The following is an 18094-nucleotide window of genomic DNA, read 5'->3' as shown; positions in this document are numbered from 1 at the left end:
TCCTATACAAAATACCAATCTCGGGTTTCGATAAAATATTCGCATACAAAATTTTAACAAGATGGCGGCCGGTGGGTATTGAAGCCCATACCAACTATGACGTCATTATTCCACCCCAACCGAACATACACAATACGAATAGTGTCAAAATTTGCTTTTTGACAGTAAGATCACGGTGAAGAGAGTTATCAACTAGATAGACAATAACCCCGCAGGGCACTATGTTAAGGACCATTTTGTACATAATTTTAAGAGCAGTGTAAAACTTACATAGTTGCAATAAAAATATTACTATATTACTATTACTATTTATTCCGAGCTCTAAACTAAACTATTCTGTGTTCAACTAAACTGCTCTGTATTATTTGTCAATGTCAAAAACAGCTGTTGTATTGTTACTGCATGCTTTTGCTTTGATTTTATGAGCAAACAAATAAAAATTACGTAAACTTTTGCAATTTAATCCGAGTTCTGAATTAAATCTAAAATGACTATAGTAGAGTACGTAACAGCATTGTCCCAGAACCCATACTTTGGGGCTGGGTTCGGTCTATTCGGAGTCGGTGCTAGTGCGGCAGTTCTTCGCAAAGGTTTTCAGTCTTCCATGGTCTTATTCAGAAGACATTGTATGATAACTTTAGAGGTTCCTTGTAGAGACAAGTCGTACCAGTGGCTGTTGCAGTGGATGACAAATGTAGGTGCTAAGAAAACCCAACATCTGAGTGTGGAAACGTCTTTTGAGCAAAAAGACACCGGCCAAATAAAAACCAAATACGACTTTATACCTAGTGTAGGACAACACTTTTTTAGGTAAATTTATATTTTAAACATTTGCTATTGCTTTAGTAAGAGTGCACCATTGCTTTATTTAATCAGAGAATTAAACATAAATTATGTTTCCATAACCTAGTCAGTCAATTTAAGAATGAATAAGTAGAGAAAATTAGGCCAATTTCCAGGATAAAAGATTTGAGGCTGATGATGATAGAGAAGTAGGGTTGGTCAACTTGGTCATCTTGTCACAATACATCCATTCCAATACATGTTCATTCAAAGTCATACTCAACAATCTAATAATATCCTTAGTTTAGCAGGGCTTTAGGGAGTATAGAAACATAAAATAAACAGAATTTTCTTGTATACTTACAGTTATAAAGGCACATGGATCAAAGTAAACCGCACACGGGAACAACAGACCCTAGACCTCCACATGGGCATACCATGGGAAACTGTCACTCTCACAGCATTCGGAAACAACAAACAGATCTATTATGATATTTTGGAAGAAGGTTTGTACTAGAATAGAATAGAATAGAATACTACTTTATTGACTTAAAAATAATTTACATAAATAACAATTTACAATATAACGCAATAGGCGGCCTTATCGCTAAAAGCGATCTCTTCCAGGCAACCTTTGGGTGGAGGAGAGACTTAAACTATAAATGAGGAAGGTGTACAAAGTGTAGTAAACATTCATGTTTAATAATAAATACTTAAATACATACATACATAATAATAAATATGAGTATCATAATATGTAATAGCAGATTAGGCATCTTTCATTCATATTCAAGATCTTAGAACTAATAATAATAACTATCTTATCAATATTAATTTTATAAGTATAATATTACATGCTTCAATAATCATGTATAGGTAAGTAGAAAGCAAACTTGTACTTGTTGATTCATATATTTTATCATCTTAAGGTACACCGTAAGAGTAGGTTGAATGCATAATGACTGGATGAGATTGTAAATATACAGTCATATAAACCTATACCTATCTAAAAACACAGTACTGAAAGTATCCCCTAGACACAATGTGTTACAGAGAGCTGAGGTGGCAATGCGCCAGTCCCATTACCAAAGGACCAAAACAATGCCTGTAGCTACCCAGACCAGTTTTTTTTCACTTAAGGACAAATGAAGATCATAAAGTGAAATGAAAATGATGTGAACAAATTAACTCTGACAATCCTTAAGAAGAGTTAAACTTTGTATGCCTTGATCTTGGCAATCCATTTTATCAACAACTTCCTTTATTCCAGTTCATAACACTACCTATATCACATTCCAGCACGAACAATGGCCCTGAAGGCCCACGAGGGCATGACAGTGATGTACACGGCCATGGGCGCGGAGTGGCGTCCCTTCGGGCACCCGCGTCGCCGCCGCCCCCTGCACAGCGTGGTGCTGCGAGCCGGGCTCGGGGAGCGCATCCGGGATGATTGTTTAGACTTCATTAACAGCACGCAGTGGTACATTGACAGAGGGATACCTTATAGGAGAGGTGAGAGTTTGTAAATAGTTTAATTTGGCTAGTTACACCGGCTTTCTCTAAAATCGCGCAAGTTTAAGACATTTTGAACAAATTATAAGTGAAATTCTGATTTTCATGACCCGGAGAGCTCAAATTTTGTGCTTAAATCCGAGAATCTTAAAAAAACAATGCCATATAAGCCATGGCATACATAAATATAAGGCCCTGTTTCACAATGTCTGGTTAGTGGCTACCTGCCAGATAAAAGACATGCTGTCACTCTCTGTTATTATTTTTTTGACAGTGACAGAATGTATTTTATCCCACGGGTAGTCACTAACCAGACATTGTGAAACAGGCCCTAAGTGTCATTATGTGAGTAACCTGCCAACAAACGGTTTTCACAGTTTGGCAGACATTTAATTATTGTAATACTCATACTCAGCATGTATTTTTGATAATAAAGATAATAATAATACATATCAAACAACCAATGATGCCATTAAATTTTAATGATCTCCTATGTTTTCATTTTATACCGACCTATAAGTACCAGTATAGCATTTTTTTAATATTTTCCAATTTCAAATGTTCTGTATGGTACATTCCAGGCTACCTGCTGCACGGGCCGCCGGGCTGCGGCAAGTCGTCGTACATCATGGCGCTGGCGGGCGAGCTCGAGTACAACATCTGCGTGCTCAACCTGTCCGAGCGCGGCCTCACCGACGACCGCCTCAACCATCTACTGTGGTACGTTAACTGTATGGTACATTCCAGGCTACCTGCTGCACAGGCCGCCTCAACCATCTACTGTGGTACGTTATCCTGTAGGTATGGTACATTCCAGGCTACCTGCTGCACAGGCCGCCTCAACCATCTACTGTGGTACGTTATCCTGTAGGTATGGTACATTCCAGGCTACCTGCTGCACAGGCCGCCTCAACCATCTACTGTGGTACGTTATCCTGTAGGTATGGTACATTCCAGGCTACCTGCTGCACAGGCCGCCTCAACCATCTACTATGGTACGTTATCCTGTAGGTATGGTACATTCCAGGCTACCTGCTGCACAGGCCGCCTCAACCATCTACTGTGGTACGTTATCCTGTAGGTATGGTACATTCCAGGCTACCTGCTGCACAGGCCGCCTCAACCATCTACTGTGGTACGTTATCCTGTAGGTATGGTACATTCCAGGCTACCTGCTGCACAGGCCGCCTCAACCATCTACTGTGGTACGTTATCCTGTAGGTATGGTACATTCCAGGCTACCTGCTGCACAGGCCGCCTCAACCATCTACTGTGGTACGTTATCCTGTAGGTATGGTACATTCCAGGCTACCTGCTGCACAGGCCGCCTCAACCATCTACTGTGGTACGTTATCCTGTAGGTATGGTACATTCCAGGCTACCTGCTGCACAGGCCGCCTCAACCATCTACTATGGTACGTTATCTGCATGGTACATTCCAGGTTACCTACAGCTGAGGGACGTTATCTAGTCTTAGCCGAGGGCGCCGGAGGGCCTAGTTTTTACGACGTTAGAGCAGGGAAAATTAAGGTACATTTTTATAGTTCGGCTGAGTCGCCGTTGCAGTTTTCACATAGAGTACCTACACTCATGAATATGAGAGATTCAATAGTGAGCAAGCAGCACATTTACCAATGGCTTCCTTCCGTCTTTACGCATTCTGCCTGCTCACTCCATACCTCCTCTCACTTCCTCCGCTCACCTAAAAACCCAAATCACTCAACATCTTCAAAACAATGAAAAACATTATAAGAACCTTTATTTCTAATTACAGCGTAGCGCCGCAGCAGTCGATAATCCTTCTAGAAGACATCGACGCGGCGTTTGTGTCGCGCGAAGACACGGCCACGCAGAAGGCGGCGTACGAGGGGCTCAACCGCGTGACCTTCAGCGGCCTGCTCAACTGCCTCGACGGGGTCGCCTCCACCGAGGCCAGGATCGTCTTCATGACTACTAACTACTTGGACAGGTTGGTTGGAATTCTTTCGAAACACGCATACACTGTACACTGTGTGTTTCTTCATACACATAATGTCTGTTTTGTTGTAATGCAATGCAGGTCTAAAAAAAAACACACACACACGCACTCACGCCTTGTACTAATGTACTCCCTTGCGGAGTAGGCAGGTCTATTAATGTGTAATATATATGTAGATTATTGTAGATACTGGATTTTGGATTTGGAGAATAGAATAGGGTATAAGTGGCCTCGACATAGCTAGACCAATCTGTCTCCGAAAATTTTCACTGGATTGTGTAGCTCTACTGGCAGCCCCAAAGATTTTATCCATAAACTGGGCCCAAAATTCCCCTTACTGCTTTTACAGTTTCATGTAGCATTGTGACTCTCAGAGGGGTCAGGTTTCTTTGCTCCCAACTATACAAAGAATGTGTCTGAACTCAGTGCTTCACTAATAAATGTTACAGATTGGACCCCGCCTTAATTAGGCCTGGAAGAGTTGATATGAAGGAGTATGTGGGATACTGTGACCAAGAACAAATTGAACTCATGTATTTGAGATTCTACAAAGGAGAACAAGCTGCGGAGAACGCTAAAGTTTTTGCGGAAAGGTAATAAATAGTTCAGTGATCCACGGCATATTATGTGTGAGTACTGTGAACGTGCCAGCTTTAGTTATCTGGCCTGTACCTACACTGACCAGGCAACGGGAACATGATTTATATGGGAGCAGGCCTAAAGCAGGCACACATTTGCGTTTAAATCAGTATATTGTTCCAGTATTTTCTTTGATTATACTTTAGATAGATAGATAGATAGAGTACTCTTTATTTGTACACCCAGAAATAATTAACAATTTTACATAGACACTTAACTAGGGTACAAAAGGCGGTCTTATCGCTTATAGCGAACTTTAATTATGTATTTTTATTTTCAGAGTATTAAGTACAAAGAAAAATGTAAGTCCAGCTCAGATCCAAGGCTACTTCATGTTCCACAAGCACTCTGAACAAAAAGACGTTTTGGAAGATATCAACACTATATGGACTCTAGGATAAGAAAATCTTAGCTGTGATTGTATTTATTAATATAAAATGTAGTATACTATAGTGATACATGTAATAAAATAAATATATATTTATATATTATAAAAAGGTTTCTTTATAAGTATATCTATCTAGTCAGGTTGCAATTAAAACAATTAAAATGAGTCATTAAAGTTTTAATACACTAAACATAACCGTAATTTTAGTCAGTCCGATATTTTATCTTTAAACATAGAAGACAAAAACAGGGTTACCAAAAAAAGCTAACATATAGCATAGGTCATGCAGTTATGCAGAAATTAAAGTATGAATAATTATACAATTACACCTGTACAAAACAGTATACATATATGTACCATAATCTGAAATGTTAGGTTTAGAATAACAACTGTATAAAAATGAAACTTTTTCTAATACTTCAAAGTACACTTTAACAGTAGCATATTTACACTTACCTAATGAACACTAATCACCTAAACCCGGACTAACCTTAAACTCAATGTTTTCGAGAAGTAACACAAACTGCTTCGCGTTGTTATGAAGTCTTTCGTTTAACGTCTTGGAGAATTGTAGAATCTTTTGCGACACCTCCCCACGGTAGGCCTGCAGGATCTTCATCTGCCAGTGCGCCGGCAGCAGGTCCAGGTCCATCTCCTCCGCTGAATTCCGCAACTTCAGACAGAACGTACTCTCGTGCGCAAACAACGACAAGCAAATAACTACAGTTCTCTCTAGCAGGCTACACTCCAGTTTAAACTTTACAAGAGATATAAAGTCGTGCGTCAGCTTATAATTAACTTGTGATATCAATTCCAGTCCGTGCATCTTAAGCACCGTTTTAAAGTATTCAATAGGACTTATTGATGATGAGTTTGGTAAGTCGACACTGTTCATCGTAATTTGCCCTTTGTCCGTGGGAGTAAAGAATACATCTTGAGCCGGCTTAGGGGCTGTTTTGGAAATGATGGAGACGAGGTGTGGCATTTGGCTTACACTCGCCACCTTTTGAACATGTTGAGGTGTTTTGAGAATGGAACGTGACTGAGGCATCAATTCTGATACTGGCTTGCATTTAATTCGTGGTGTATTCTTCGACATTTCATTTCTTTCACTTGGGAGTGCCTCTGGTTTATTACTAATTCCCATACCATTTTGTTTTACGGGGTTTTGCGCTAAGGAAGTTGTAGACGTTATTATAGGCATAGACAGCTCTGGTGGCTGATTCTGGTCTACTAATAGTAAGGAATCTTTTACAGATTCAGCTGCTTTTGGTGGATTATTTGTGTCAACTGTTTTTTTCATTTCATAATGAGGCATAAAAGTATTCTTTTTTGGAAGCTGCTTGGGATTAGCTACAGGGTTGGCATTGAGCAGTTTGTTGCCTTGTTCAATATCGGTGTCTATAATCTGATGTAATACAGCAGGCACTACAAAAGGTTTTGCCACAGGGATAACTGGTGTTGAAGAAATTTCCATTGAGGTATCCTTAATGACTGTTTCAGTTTCATTATTAGTTACTTGTTCAGAAATGTTTATTTCTTGCTCATTATTTTCTGCTATTTTGTCTAAATCATTTTGCTTCTCTTGTACTTGATCAAGCAGATGATCTTCTGAGTTTTTTTCTCTAACTTCAAAATCAATATTCCCTTTGACAGCATACCAGCCCTTTAAATTAGTATTTGTTTTTTGAGGTGCAATCTCAGTAATAATTCTACAAAAATTTTGCTTACATGCAGGTATCCAATTTATATTAACATTTTTGTATTGTAAGTATTTTAAAAGACCAGGTGTTGGTAAACCTCTTGATACATTTGTAGGCATTAGTTTTCTCCCAACACTTAATAATTTTCGATGTAACATCTCATCTAAATTTTTATTGCCAGATTCATTTTGCGGAATGTTGACACAACTTGCCAAGTATTTTTTAAAGCAATCAGCAGTTACATCATGAATTATTTTTAATTCATTATCCTTTGTTTTATGGTTAGGTTTTACTTGGTCATTGCTATCATTAGATGAAGTATCTACAATATCAATACATTCAATATCAAGTGAATCCGATTTTTTGTTACCTTTTTTTACTTTGTCATTTGTGTTTCTATCCTTATCAGATGTTTGACTCCTACTCCTACTACCTTCAAGAACTACGGTTTCATTAGAAGAACTCCGCGATTGCAATCTTATTTTCTTATTCTTCGTATTGCGATATTTTCTGACTGTATCATCTTCTGAAGAATCATACACAATTCTTTTTAATGTTAATACTCGCTTAGTCTCGTAAGATTGTTCAGGCAAAATATATTTGACGTAATAACAAATATTATGTACGCCTGATACAATTTTGTCGTGGCTAAGGACAACATTTCCCAGATCTCCAGTAACATTTGGTCTATCGTCAATTTTTTCCATTTCAATTGTACAATGTTTTTGTAAAGACACTACACAAGATTGCATCAGTTTGGAATGAATTTTACCATGCATAATTATGCCTTCTTCAGTGTAGTTCTTGTAATCACAAAACCTGCACACATAATATTTTTGATAGCTTTGATCCCATGTCAGTAACTGTTTGGGTTCATCAACTTTAATGGTCTCCTGTGCCACAGGCTCCACTTCTCTTTCACAAGATGATTCCGAAGAACTTGATATTTTCCTTTTACTCCTTCTACTGGCAGAACGACTACTAAATTCTTCATCCTCACTGGAAGATGGGTTAAACAGAGAAACCCTTTTATTAATTCTTGTCTTTCTTTTTTTAATTTCTTGGGCTCCTCTTATTTTATCAATAGCTGCCTTCTCCGCCTTTTCCTTGTTTACTTGTTCAATACTACAACCCGTATTTGTGTCATTACAACCTCGTTGATTTTCTCTTGACTGAAATTAAATTATACTTGCTTTATACTTTTAAAATAAGTAGTAAGTTTGTTAGGTACCTGAATAGTAGCAATCTTTTGTTTCATATTATATGTATTCTAATGTTAAAACTAAACTAAATCATGTTATTCTGTATAAAATTACCTTTAATTTATCCAGTAATATTGTTTGGTTTGCAATGAACTTCTTTTTAACTGCAACAAATTCTCCCAAAATTGTTCTGCACTTCTTACATAGCAGTTTAGACAGATAGTCAAAATCTTGAACCTGGAAAATACAATAAAATGCATTCTTATAAAAAGAGTTTATGGGTGTATACCAGATATGGTGTGTGTACCTGTTAATCACAGGGGTATAATCGTGACAGTTCTGACATTGCGAAAAAGAGACGCTTAGCTACATTAAGCGTGAGAAAGAAACGTTAAGCTGTAAATGTTTTTTGTCCTTTTTGCTGAGGCGCCTGTTTACGTCAGTTCTCTGTGCCAAACAATGAAACAAATGAAAAATCTGTGCCAAACAAAGGCTGACAGTTACAACAAAATTTTCTAAATGCTATTTATTTTTGATTTGCTAGTGATTTGTGGGTGTTTATTAAGTTTATTAGACTATTATCATCACTTAACGAGTGTGTGACATGGGTGGGTGGATTTTGTTCGGTTGTATAGAGCATAATGAACGAAAACACGATGGAATGATGGATGAGATATATTTTCACATGTAAGTAGATACTATCAAGTTTAACATGCTTACATTCATCATAGTACTATCTATTGGCTCGATTTTAATATAAAACGATACTAATTTTAATACTGTAAGGTCTTTTAGTATCAGTTTTAAGTAAAAATTACGAGGTACCATATCATAACAAATCACATGGTGTTGCAAGTTATTGAAAATTTATTTTACCCACAAATATTATAGTATGCAAAGAAAATACTAGAAATTGTAACGGACTCGGGTTGGGTTTACAAATGGGGCGCACGAATTCGGTTTTTGTGAAGATTGTATTTTGTAGAAGTCATTCTCCTCTTTCAAATGAGGTGCCTCTCATTGTGAGGAAACGTTCGTTTCTTTTTTTTTCTTCCATGTGTGATTTCTTCTGTATAATATAAAGTTTATTGTATTGATACGAAATACGTGTTTCCTTTAAAAAAAACCCCATCACATATTTGGCCCACGATTATAATTCTCATGCTCATCCATTTATCTCTTTCATAGGTTTCCGACAGAAAAAAAAATATCAAGAAAATGGATAGACATTACCGGTCGCACAAATTGGGAACCAAGGAAACATACAAAAATTGTGTTCGGCACATTTTGAAGAGGATTGTTTCGATTGGACGAAGACAATGAATTATACAATCCACTCAGTTTGTGTATATTAAATAATTATATTGAAATCAAATAAGTATGAGTAAAGTTTTTTTTCTTATATCGTCGGTTGACAGGAAAAACTCACTAAGGCTGATTTTTCAATATTCAGATAAATGTTATCTGGGTAATACAAACATTGAGAAACATTGAGACGCAACAGCATCAAAATTATTTCCCAGCAAAACTTTTGTCTGGCTATTGAAAAATTAGCCTTTAGTGACTTTTTCCTATCAACCGACGATATACTCAAGTTTTGTTTTTGTTATTATGATAAGTTAAATTTCCCCATATTTAGGTTTTATTTTTTTGTCGGCAACATCTATGGTTTGAGTGAGAAAGAGAATAGTGCACACGGCGATTGCGAATCTATTTGTAGTTGATCTGAGCTGTTAATAAACAATTGAACTGTACTGTTGATCATACATGCTATTGTCTCTAATTAGTCTGTGGTTATGTCCTGTTCTGTGAGAATGATATAATAAAGTGCTCACAAGTACCTACTGTGCCCACAGTAGGTAATTTCATCCCAAATGAAATTAGTATTACAGGCAGCAAATCATAAAGACCAACAGCAATAAATGTTTAGTACCCTGTAGGCTGATAATTTGATTTTCATGGTATAGGTACTTAATCCCACTGAATTATTTAGTGGTTAGTGACCCTGACTGCTACGCCAAAAAACTATTTGAGCCTATAGTCTTAGTTTAATTAATTTGGGTAACAACTAATGATAAAATATAAATGGTAACGCTTACGGTAATATCAAAACAGAATTTAATTTGATCCTGCAATGATTGATGTATGCGAAAAGATCCATTCTCTTCAATACATAGTCGACATTTAATGAACAGATCAGGATCTATCTCAATATCTGCATCTAATTCCGTATCCATAATTTCTTCTGAAACAATAAATATTTAATTAAACACAACTCTAGTATTACAAAGATCAGAATAATAGCAGCAATGTTTTGTTTTGTGTTTCATATTTTATTAATTATTTAATTTAAACAAGAATGGAATTCAGTTTTTCAGCTGACTGTACAAAACGAAACTTGTAAATATTAAAGTTAAAAAGTTCAGTTCTGCATATAAACAATCTGTTGGCCGCAAGCTCCGCTTAGGTATAATATATTAAATTATTTAGTTTTTCATCTTATAGATTGAAGAGTGCAAATTATATTAAATATCAGGGTTGTTGTTTAGATACGAAACGAATAAGGTTATAATAAGTTCCATATCTAAGGTTATTTAAGTAAGATAATTATACAGGTGCTGACTTACGAAAATAATATCAAATTCTTCAATTACTGGTACGGACTGTGGTAAAATCAGCCATTCGTTATAACTAAAATGTACAATTTCAATAACAAATCAACAAAAAGAAAGTAAAAATACTAGTTTTCTGCCAGTTTTAGTTTTCTGTTAGTTCTCTTCTCTTTAAGGGTGGATTCGTCCAAACATCACGTTACACGAGAATAACTATACCGGAATTAAAATTATACGCGAGTAAATATCTAGGATAAGTACATTTGCATTCTACCAAGTTATACCATGATTAAATTGAATGAACGAGGAACGAAACTGTAATGCAACTAAAATAAAAATAGCTGCGTTTCAAAGCATGCAATAGAAATGACATGCCAACTTAGTTTGAATGGATTATAAAAGTATGAAATTGTTTATGTTTTAATATTTTATTCGCTGTTGTTATTCTGAGACTTTGCCTTTTAACGTACTTTTGTTTATGTTTTGACAGATGTGTTTATATGTCATTATGACGGTTTTCTAATCAGCTGATGTGCTGCCGCCATTACAAAAGTACTCTCGGATAAGCTCGTTACACGGTAAATTTTGGCGGTATAACATTTTATTCTTGGGATAAGCTAGTTATCTTGGTTTCAGGTTTGGTAGAATGCAAAATCTGCTTACTCGCGAGTAACTGGTACTTTACTCGTGAGTAAACAGTTACTCGACGTTGGCCGAATCCGCCCTAAAACGTAGTGTTCTTTTCTCTATGCTGTTAGTTATCTAAAATGTCATATGTCAGTGTCAAGTTCTGTCAAATTATAAAAAGTCGTTGATGTCGTTGATCAAAATCAAAATATAGTTAAGTATCTGTGGTGAAATCGCTTCGGTCCTACGGTCTCTGCTTCTCTCGAATAAACAAAACGATATCAAAGTTAATTTACTATGTATGTACCTTATAGTATGCTCTTAGCATTATTTTTCCTTTCAATATGATTTGCTATAGTTTCTACAAGCTTCAGTATCTATCGGTTATGATTCCCAAAACACCAACTTCCGCCATCTAGCGTTAAGTAGCGTGAACTTTTTAAGACATGAACTTACTATTACCCTATCCTATCTTTATGCCTTCATATTATTACATTATATGGAGAACAGTAAACTTGCGAATACTTATCTTTATTAATCAAGTAGGTAACTTTGTCTGTCTGTTGCATTTTACGTCTAAACCTGAGCACCGAATTGGATAAAATTTGATAAAGACTAGATCTTATCCCGCAAATGAGGATTTTTAAACCATAGACGGCAGCTACTTCAAAACTGCGACTCTAGATTCTATAGTCGCAGTTTTTATATAGATGGCGCTAGTGAATCCTTCATACTAATAGCACTGCATTTTAATTTTTTTGTTTTAATGACCTGCTCCGAATTTGAGTCCTTTGGTATTGGGGCCACGAAAATTCCAGAAGAATAGCCAAGGTCGTCGAAATTATAGAACACGGAACCGCAGACATTCGTGTAACTAGAAGAGAAACACATTAGTTTATGATTTATGAAATCGACCATTCCCTAATCCACCAAAAAAATATTATTTACTTATTTAAAAACACAGCACCAGCGGCCATCTATCGGATGATATTGGAACTTTTTAATGAACTGGATTATTTCACCAGAAAATGTGGGATTTTTCACCAACAGACAACAGCTAGGTACTAAAAAGTGGGTGTGGCTATATCCCCTTGGACATAACCGGATATTGACGTAAATACAAAGTTAAATTTTAAGATGAATAAGTACCTAGTTATTTGCAAACTAATTTTAATTTAGGGAGGTACCTACTTGGATAAACTTTGCCAAAAAAATATTTACTTTATAATATTAATTAATTGAGGCTTGGAATGAAAAAAAATAAAAAATAAGTCGCCTTTCAGGGACACCCCCTACTTTCTGTACCACTTTTGCATCACCCTGATAGCCGAGCGAAGCAGGGCAATAAAAATCTATCCCATCAAAAACAATACTTGTCACGTTGACTCAGCCATCGCATATAGTGCGATGACCAAGTCAATATATTTATATAAAACATTAAATATTTTTAAGATTGAGATGCGTGCGTGGATAAGACTTGGTATTACATGAATCTCAAAACTTTTTACCGTAGAACAACTGAATTACGGGACTTGTTTTTTTTTACAAGTATTGTTTTTGATGGGATCTCATTTCTTTTTGTATTTTGTAGACAGTTCTACTTTTTTTCTTTTCGGTACCTTCTAGGTACGTAGGTGCGTTAACTTAGTTTGGTAGGTTGCCTACCTACATAAATCGCAAACTTAAGGTAAGAATCAAGAATCTTTATTTTTGGGTACGTAATACTGCATCAAATTTCCCTAATTAAATTTCAACCTTAGTTTTTAATACAGAAAGTTCATTGTACATAAAAAAAAATTACTATAAGTGGTAGCACTGGTAGCCTGATGTAATTTGTCCGTAGGTAGGTAATCCTTCCTTTGCGGATTTAATTTGCATGACGCGAATCTTTTTCTCGATTTGGCAGGGGCACTACCGTGCGCCTATATTTACTTGGTCAGATATGTGATTATGAAATTATTTAAGCAGTTATGTACCTATCTAGAAAACTGGACCAAAATTGAAAAGTTTTACTCTTATTATTATATTTTAGTTTTTCCTTGGTTCATACACCAAACACTACTTATATTCCAAATTTGAAGCTTCGAGGTCTGCTAGAAGTGCCTTAGAATTTTTATGATCGGTGAGTGAGTGAGTGAGTGAGTGAGTGAGTGAGTCAGTGACAAAATTAAGAAACTTTGACCTGTTATAATTTTTAAACTACTGGTTTAAATTGAATGAAATTTGAAATATACCGTGTCTTTACAATGCCTGCATGGTTATTGAAAATTCAGTCTTCTAGTTTTATCCACAACGAAGTTACAGGGGTTCGAAAATGGCCTGAATTGCTTCGAAAAAAGGATGGTACGGCCGTGCCGCTTTTGTGCTCGACTGCCGTGCCCCCAGAAACGACATTTCACAAATCGTAAAGAGCCGAGCAAAGCGATGCCATACATCTCAATCCTGCATTCCTTAATGCCTAGAGAGCCGAGCGCAGCGTGGCAATACTAACCTTACCGGCATTTTATAAACTCTAAAGAGCCGACTGTAACGAGGCAATACAAACCAAATCAGCAACTTCTAAACGCCCAAGAGCCGAGCGAAGCGCGGCAACATAAACTTACCCCGCATTTCCTAAAATAAAAAGCGCTGAGCAAAGCGAGGCAATAAGTAAGTATTTAGTTTTACCAAATCGGTATTTCCTAAGCTCTTGGCTTAAGTATTAGAAAATGCCGGTTTGGTTTGTTTTGTCTGGATTTGGTCGGTTTTCCAGGTTTAAGAAAATGCGGGTTTGATGCATTTTGCATCGCTTCGCTTGCCTTCTTAGGGTTTTGGAAATGCCAGTTTTTAATTGTACTGCCTCTATTTGCTCAGCTATTTACATTTAAGAAATGTGGGTAAGTTTGTAAGGCCTCGCTTTGCTCGGTTCTTTGTGATTTGGAAAGTGCCAGTTAAGTTTGTATTGCCTCGCTTCGCTCGGTTCTCTAAGCTTCAGGGTATGCAGGATTGAGATTTATGGAATCGCTTCGCTCGGCTCTTTACACTTTAGGTAACCCCGGTTAGGTTTGCGCTGCCTCGCTTCGCTCGGCACACTAGGTTTTCATAAATACTGGGTTGGTGTGAATGGCCGCGCTTCGCTCGGCTCTTTAGGGTTTAGAAAATGCCGATAAGGTTAAGCTTTATGGAATACTGTGTTGAGATATATAGTCTCGCTTCGCTCGGCTCTTTCAGTGCTAGGAAATGCCGGTTAACTATGTATTGCCTCGCTTAGCTCGGCTCTTAAGTGTTTAGGAATGCGGGGTTGGTTTATATGAACTCGCTTCGCTCGGCTCTTTGTGATTTGAAAAGTGCCAGTTAAGATTGAATTGCCTCGCTTCGCTCGGTTCTCTAAGCTTCAGAGTATGCAGGATTTAGCTGTATGGCCTCGCTTCGCTCGGCTCTTTATACTTTAGGTAACCTCGGTTAGGTTTGGGCTGCCTCGCTTCGCTCGGCACACTAGGTTTTTCATAGCTACCGGGTTGGTGTGGATGGCAGCGCTTCGCTCGCTCTTTAGGGTTTAGAAAATGCCGATAAGTTTAGGCTTTAGGGAATGCTAGGTTGACATATATGGCCTCGCTTCGCTCAGCTCTTTCAGGTTTAGGAAATGCCGGTTAACTATGTAGATAAAGATAAAGATAGATAAAGATAAAGATAAAAATTCTTTATTCGGTACACCACACAGCACACACCAAAAATCCACAAGAAAATACACAAAAAAAAAAGAAAATAACAGATAAAAAACCTTATATAATATAAACTTATAAGTAATAGCGGTGTGTGTTGTCCAGCACCGAAAAGGCCCGCGCCTTAGCTCGCTTCGCTCGGCTCTCAAGTGTTTAGAAATGTGGGGATGGTTTATATGGCCTCGCTTCACTCGGCTCTTTGTGATTTTGAAAGTGCCAGTTAAGTTTGTCAGTTAAAATCGTAAATCGTCCGACAGATGGTCGCCGGTGCTGTGTTTTTTAATAAAGCTTTTTTGGCGGATTATGTACATTATTTTCCTGCGGAAATCATAGAACAACGCTGACTCGTCCGTTCGCGCACGGACGATTTTATAGATCATCAACAAATGTCATGTCATTTGATTTCTCTTGTAGTTTCACGAATGTCCCCAGTTCTGTGTTTTTAGGGTTCCGTAGTCTACAAGGAACCCTTATATTTTCGTTATTTATGTCCGTCTCGTTTTCCGCCGCTTCTGCACCGATTGCCACGAAAATTGGAGGAGAGGTAAATACTAACAATCCAAAAATTTGTTTTTAAAACTATTTAAAAATAGAAAAAATAACCCCCCATACAGCGAAAAGTTCATTCGAAAAAAAAAACGAACCACTCCATCGAGACGGGTATCGTTAAAAAGGTATCTTTAAATACAACAAAAATTGCCTTGAAACCATGTAGACCAAAGCCTCCAGTCTCGAGATATATTAATACAATGTTAAAATTAGAGCGTCGTCCCCCCCCTTAACATTTGAAAAACAATAATTCTAAAAAAATTGCGCTCTTTGACGGTTTTCATTTGATAATTTCAACGACCCTGTTGACTATTCTTTTGGACTTCTATGATTCCTATAACCGACGGATCTTTGCACTCCCCTGGTACCTAGCTTCCTTGCTTGTCATTTGATTTACAGGATCCCGAATAAAAATACCACCCAGTTAAACTAAGATTAGCGTTTTTTTATCGTGTGTAAAAGTGCTGTTTTATTTTTATTATTTTGTACTATTATCATGTGGAACTAACGGTGGTATTTTGGGTTGTCTCAAAAGCACTCGAATCCAGGGTTGCTCAACCAATAAAATAAAATGAAGTAAGGTTTGACTAGCGCCATCTATAGTCGGTTTTAGAAGCTGTTGTCTATGGTGGAAAATCCCACACGACGAGAGAATTTCTGACGATTCATAAAATAAAAAAGTTCCAAAGTCGACCGATAGATGGCCGCTGCGCCAGAGTGTGTTTATCTTTAATACAGCTTAATGATGTCCTCCTACTGGATAATTTCTAGAACCCTGTAGTCTATTCATTTGGACCATTGACGAAAGAATAAAGAGGCATTAACACCCTTAGTTAAACATATACAGTACGACCACAAAAAACTTTAAACACTGTTCAACAAGTGTTTAAAACGAAATTTGACAGATTTTGTAGGCGTTTGACAGCACTAAACATCTGTTAAATACTGTCTAAGTTTTTGTGGTAAGGCCCATATCGTCGTCTCTTTTTAACTTATTAGTGTTATCGTACGTAAAAAAGGACAACAATAGTTTTGTCTTTGCCTAAAATTTGTATTTATTATATATAAATAAATGACAACATTGCGGCCGGTCGCCATGTTTAGTGGGAGCAAACCAACCAATGTAGGGATGTCGAAATAATATCGATGTATCGATATATTTTTATGAATCTATCGATATTTTCCGACGATATATTGTAAACCGATATATCGATGTATCGATATAAATAATCAAGTATCGAAAACATATCGAAATCGATATATTTTTCATTAACAATACCCTTTTGTTTGCGTCACAACGCAATGCGGCGATGCTAGCTCGCAACCGTGTACCGAGCGAGAGTGTAAAGGGGTCATCACACATGTCAATACACGACACTGGCACAAAGTGAAAATAGTATTTTTTAATAATAAACGAATTTGATTTCGCAAGGATTTATTCCTATTAAGCTATCGATATATCGATATTTTTTATTCGATATATCGATTTCAGTAACGATATAAAAGAAAATATCGATATATCGAAATATCGATACTTTTTTGCACTTTCGACATCCCTAAACCAATGACGAAAGAAATATCATTGCAACCAAACAACCAATAAGCACTTCAGTTTTCAAAGCGAGTTGATTGTTCAAATTTTTCAATTCGATTTTCAACCATAGACAAAAACCGATTATAGATGGTGCTAGTAAACCTTCATACTCAACAGCACTGCATTTTTTTTTTAGCCGGCATGGATTCCAGTCCTTATAACAAATACAAAAACCCAATGGATGTGAATGCGATAACTAGCTGTTACATTATGCATAATATTAATGTTAACTAGTTTTAGGCAGCTTTGTACCATTTATGACATCTTCCGTTCCCTCAGAAGAATGCAGCTCATAAAAAATGACAGGCCGGATGCCATCTATCGGATTATTTTGTAACTTTTAAACTGTCTACGAAAATATCCCATTCCTCATATCCGAAGAGACACTCATCAGCCAACTTTTTTGTTGAAAAACGCCATCTATTGTTAGGTAGCTGAACTAAGTACAATGCCATCTACCTTTTACTATGGTAACTACTAGCACATTATTATATAAGTGCTGCCATCTTTTGACAAAAACACTAACTACTTAAATCGTACAATGCCATCTAAGTAAAAAGATAGAAACTACTTGAAGACGCCATTTTGAGACGAGTAGAGAAAACGAGTCGTGAACTTGATGGTTATTTAAATTTCATTGCAACTTTTGGATTATAAAATAGAAAATGATTATTAAATTTACCTCAGATTCACTTACGTTACACTTTTAGTTAGCGCACCTTTTTTTCGGCGAATAAACTAGACACGACTAAAGAGCTATCTGCCTCGTGACTGCCTCGGCGAAACTGACGTCGGATACTGAATTT

At 36.9% G+C, this 18094-nt stretch overlaps 1 protein-coding gene and 1 long non-coding RNA gene across 7 annotated transcripts; one reads left to right on the top strand and one right to left on the bottom strand.

Moving 5' to 3' along the window:
- Positions 1–381: 381 nt before the first annotated feature.
- LOC105398371 (mitochondrial chaperone BCS1) lies at positions 382–5409 on the top strand. Its single transcript, XM_011570454.3, has 7 exons — positions 382–810; positions 1150–1289; positions 2083–2295; positions 2877–3015; positions 4070–4264; positions 4723–4866; positions 5193–5409. The coding sequence occupies exons 1-7, from the start codon at positions 488–490 to the stop codon at positions 5311–5313; spliced, it is 1275 nt and encodes a 424-aa protein (XP_011568756.3). The 5' UTR covers positions 382–487; the 3' UTR covers positions 5314–5409.
- A 53-nt stretch (positions 5410–5462) lies between these two features.
- On the bottom strand, positions 5463–18084 carry LOC105398372. 6 transcript variants are annotated; one of them, XR_007267079.1, is made up of 4 exons: positions 18008–18084; positions 10305–10450; positions 8320–8442; positions 5463–8175 (listed from the first exon to the last, which is right to left on the bottom strand). It is a non-coding gene; the product is annotated as an uncharacterized LOC105398372 (long non-coding RNA). The 6 variants fall into 6 exon arrangements; XR_007267078.1 differs by having other exon boundaries at positions 17986–18079; XR_961209.3 differs by having other exon boundaries at positions 17971–18078.
- Between the last annotated feature and the right edge of the window lie 10 nt (positions 18085–18094).

Source organism: Plutella xylostella, chromosome 15 (assembly GCF_932276165.1).
Source record: "Plutella xylostella chromosome 15, ilPluXylo3.1, whole genome shotgun sequence".
Taxonomy (NCBI): Eukaryota; Metazoa; Arthropoda; class Insecta; order Lepidoptera; family Plutellidae; genus Plutella; species Plutella xylostella.
This window is presented reverse-complemented; position numbering and strand designations above follow the sequence as displayed.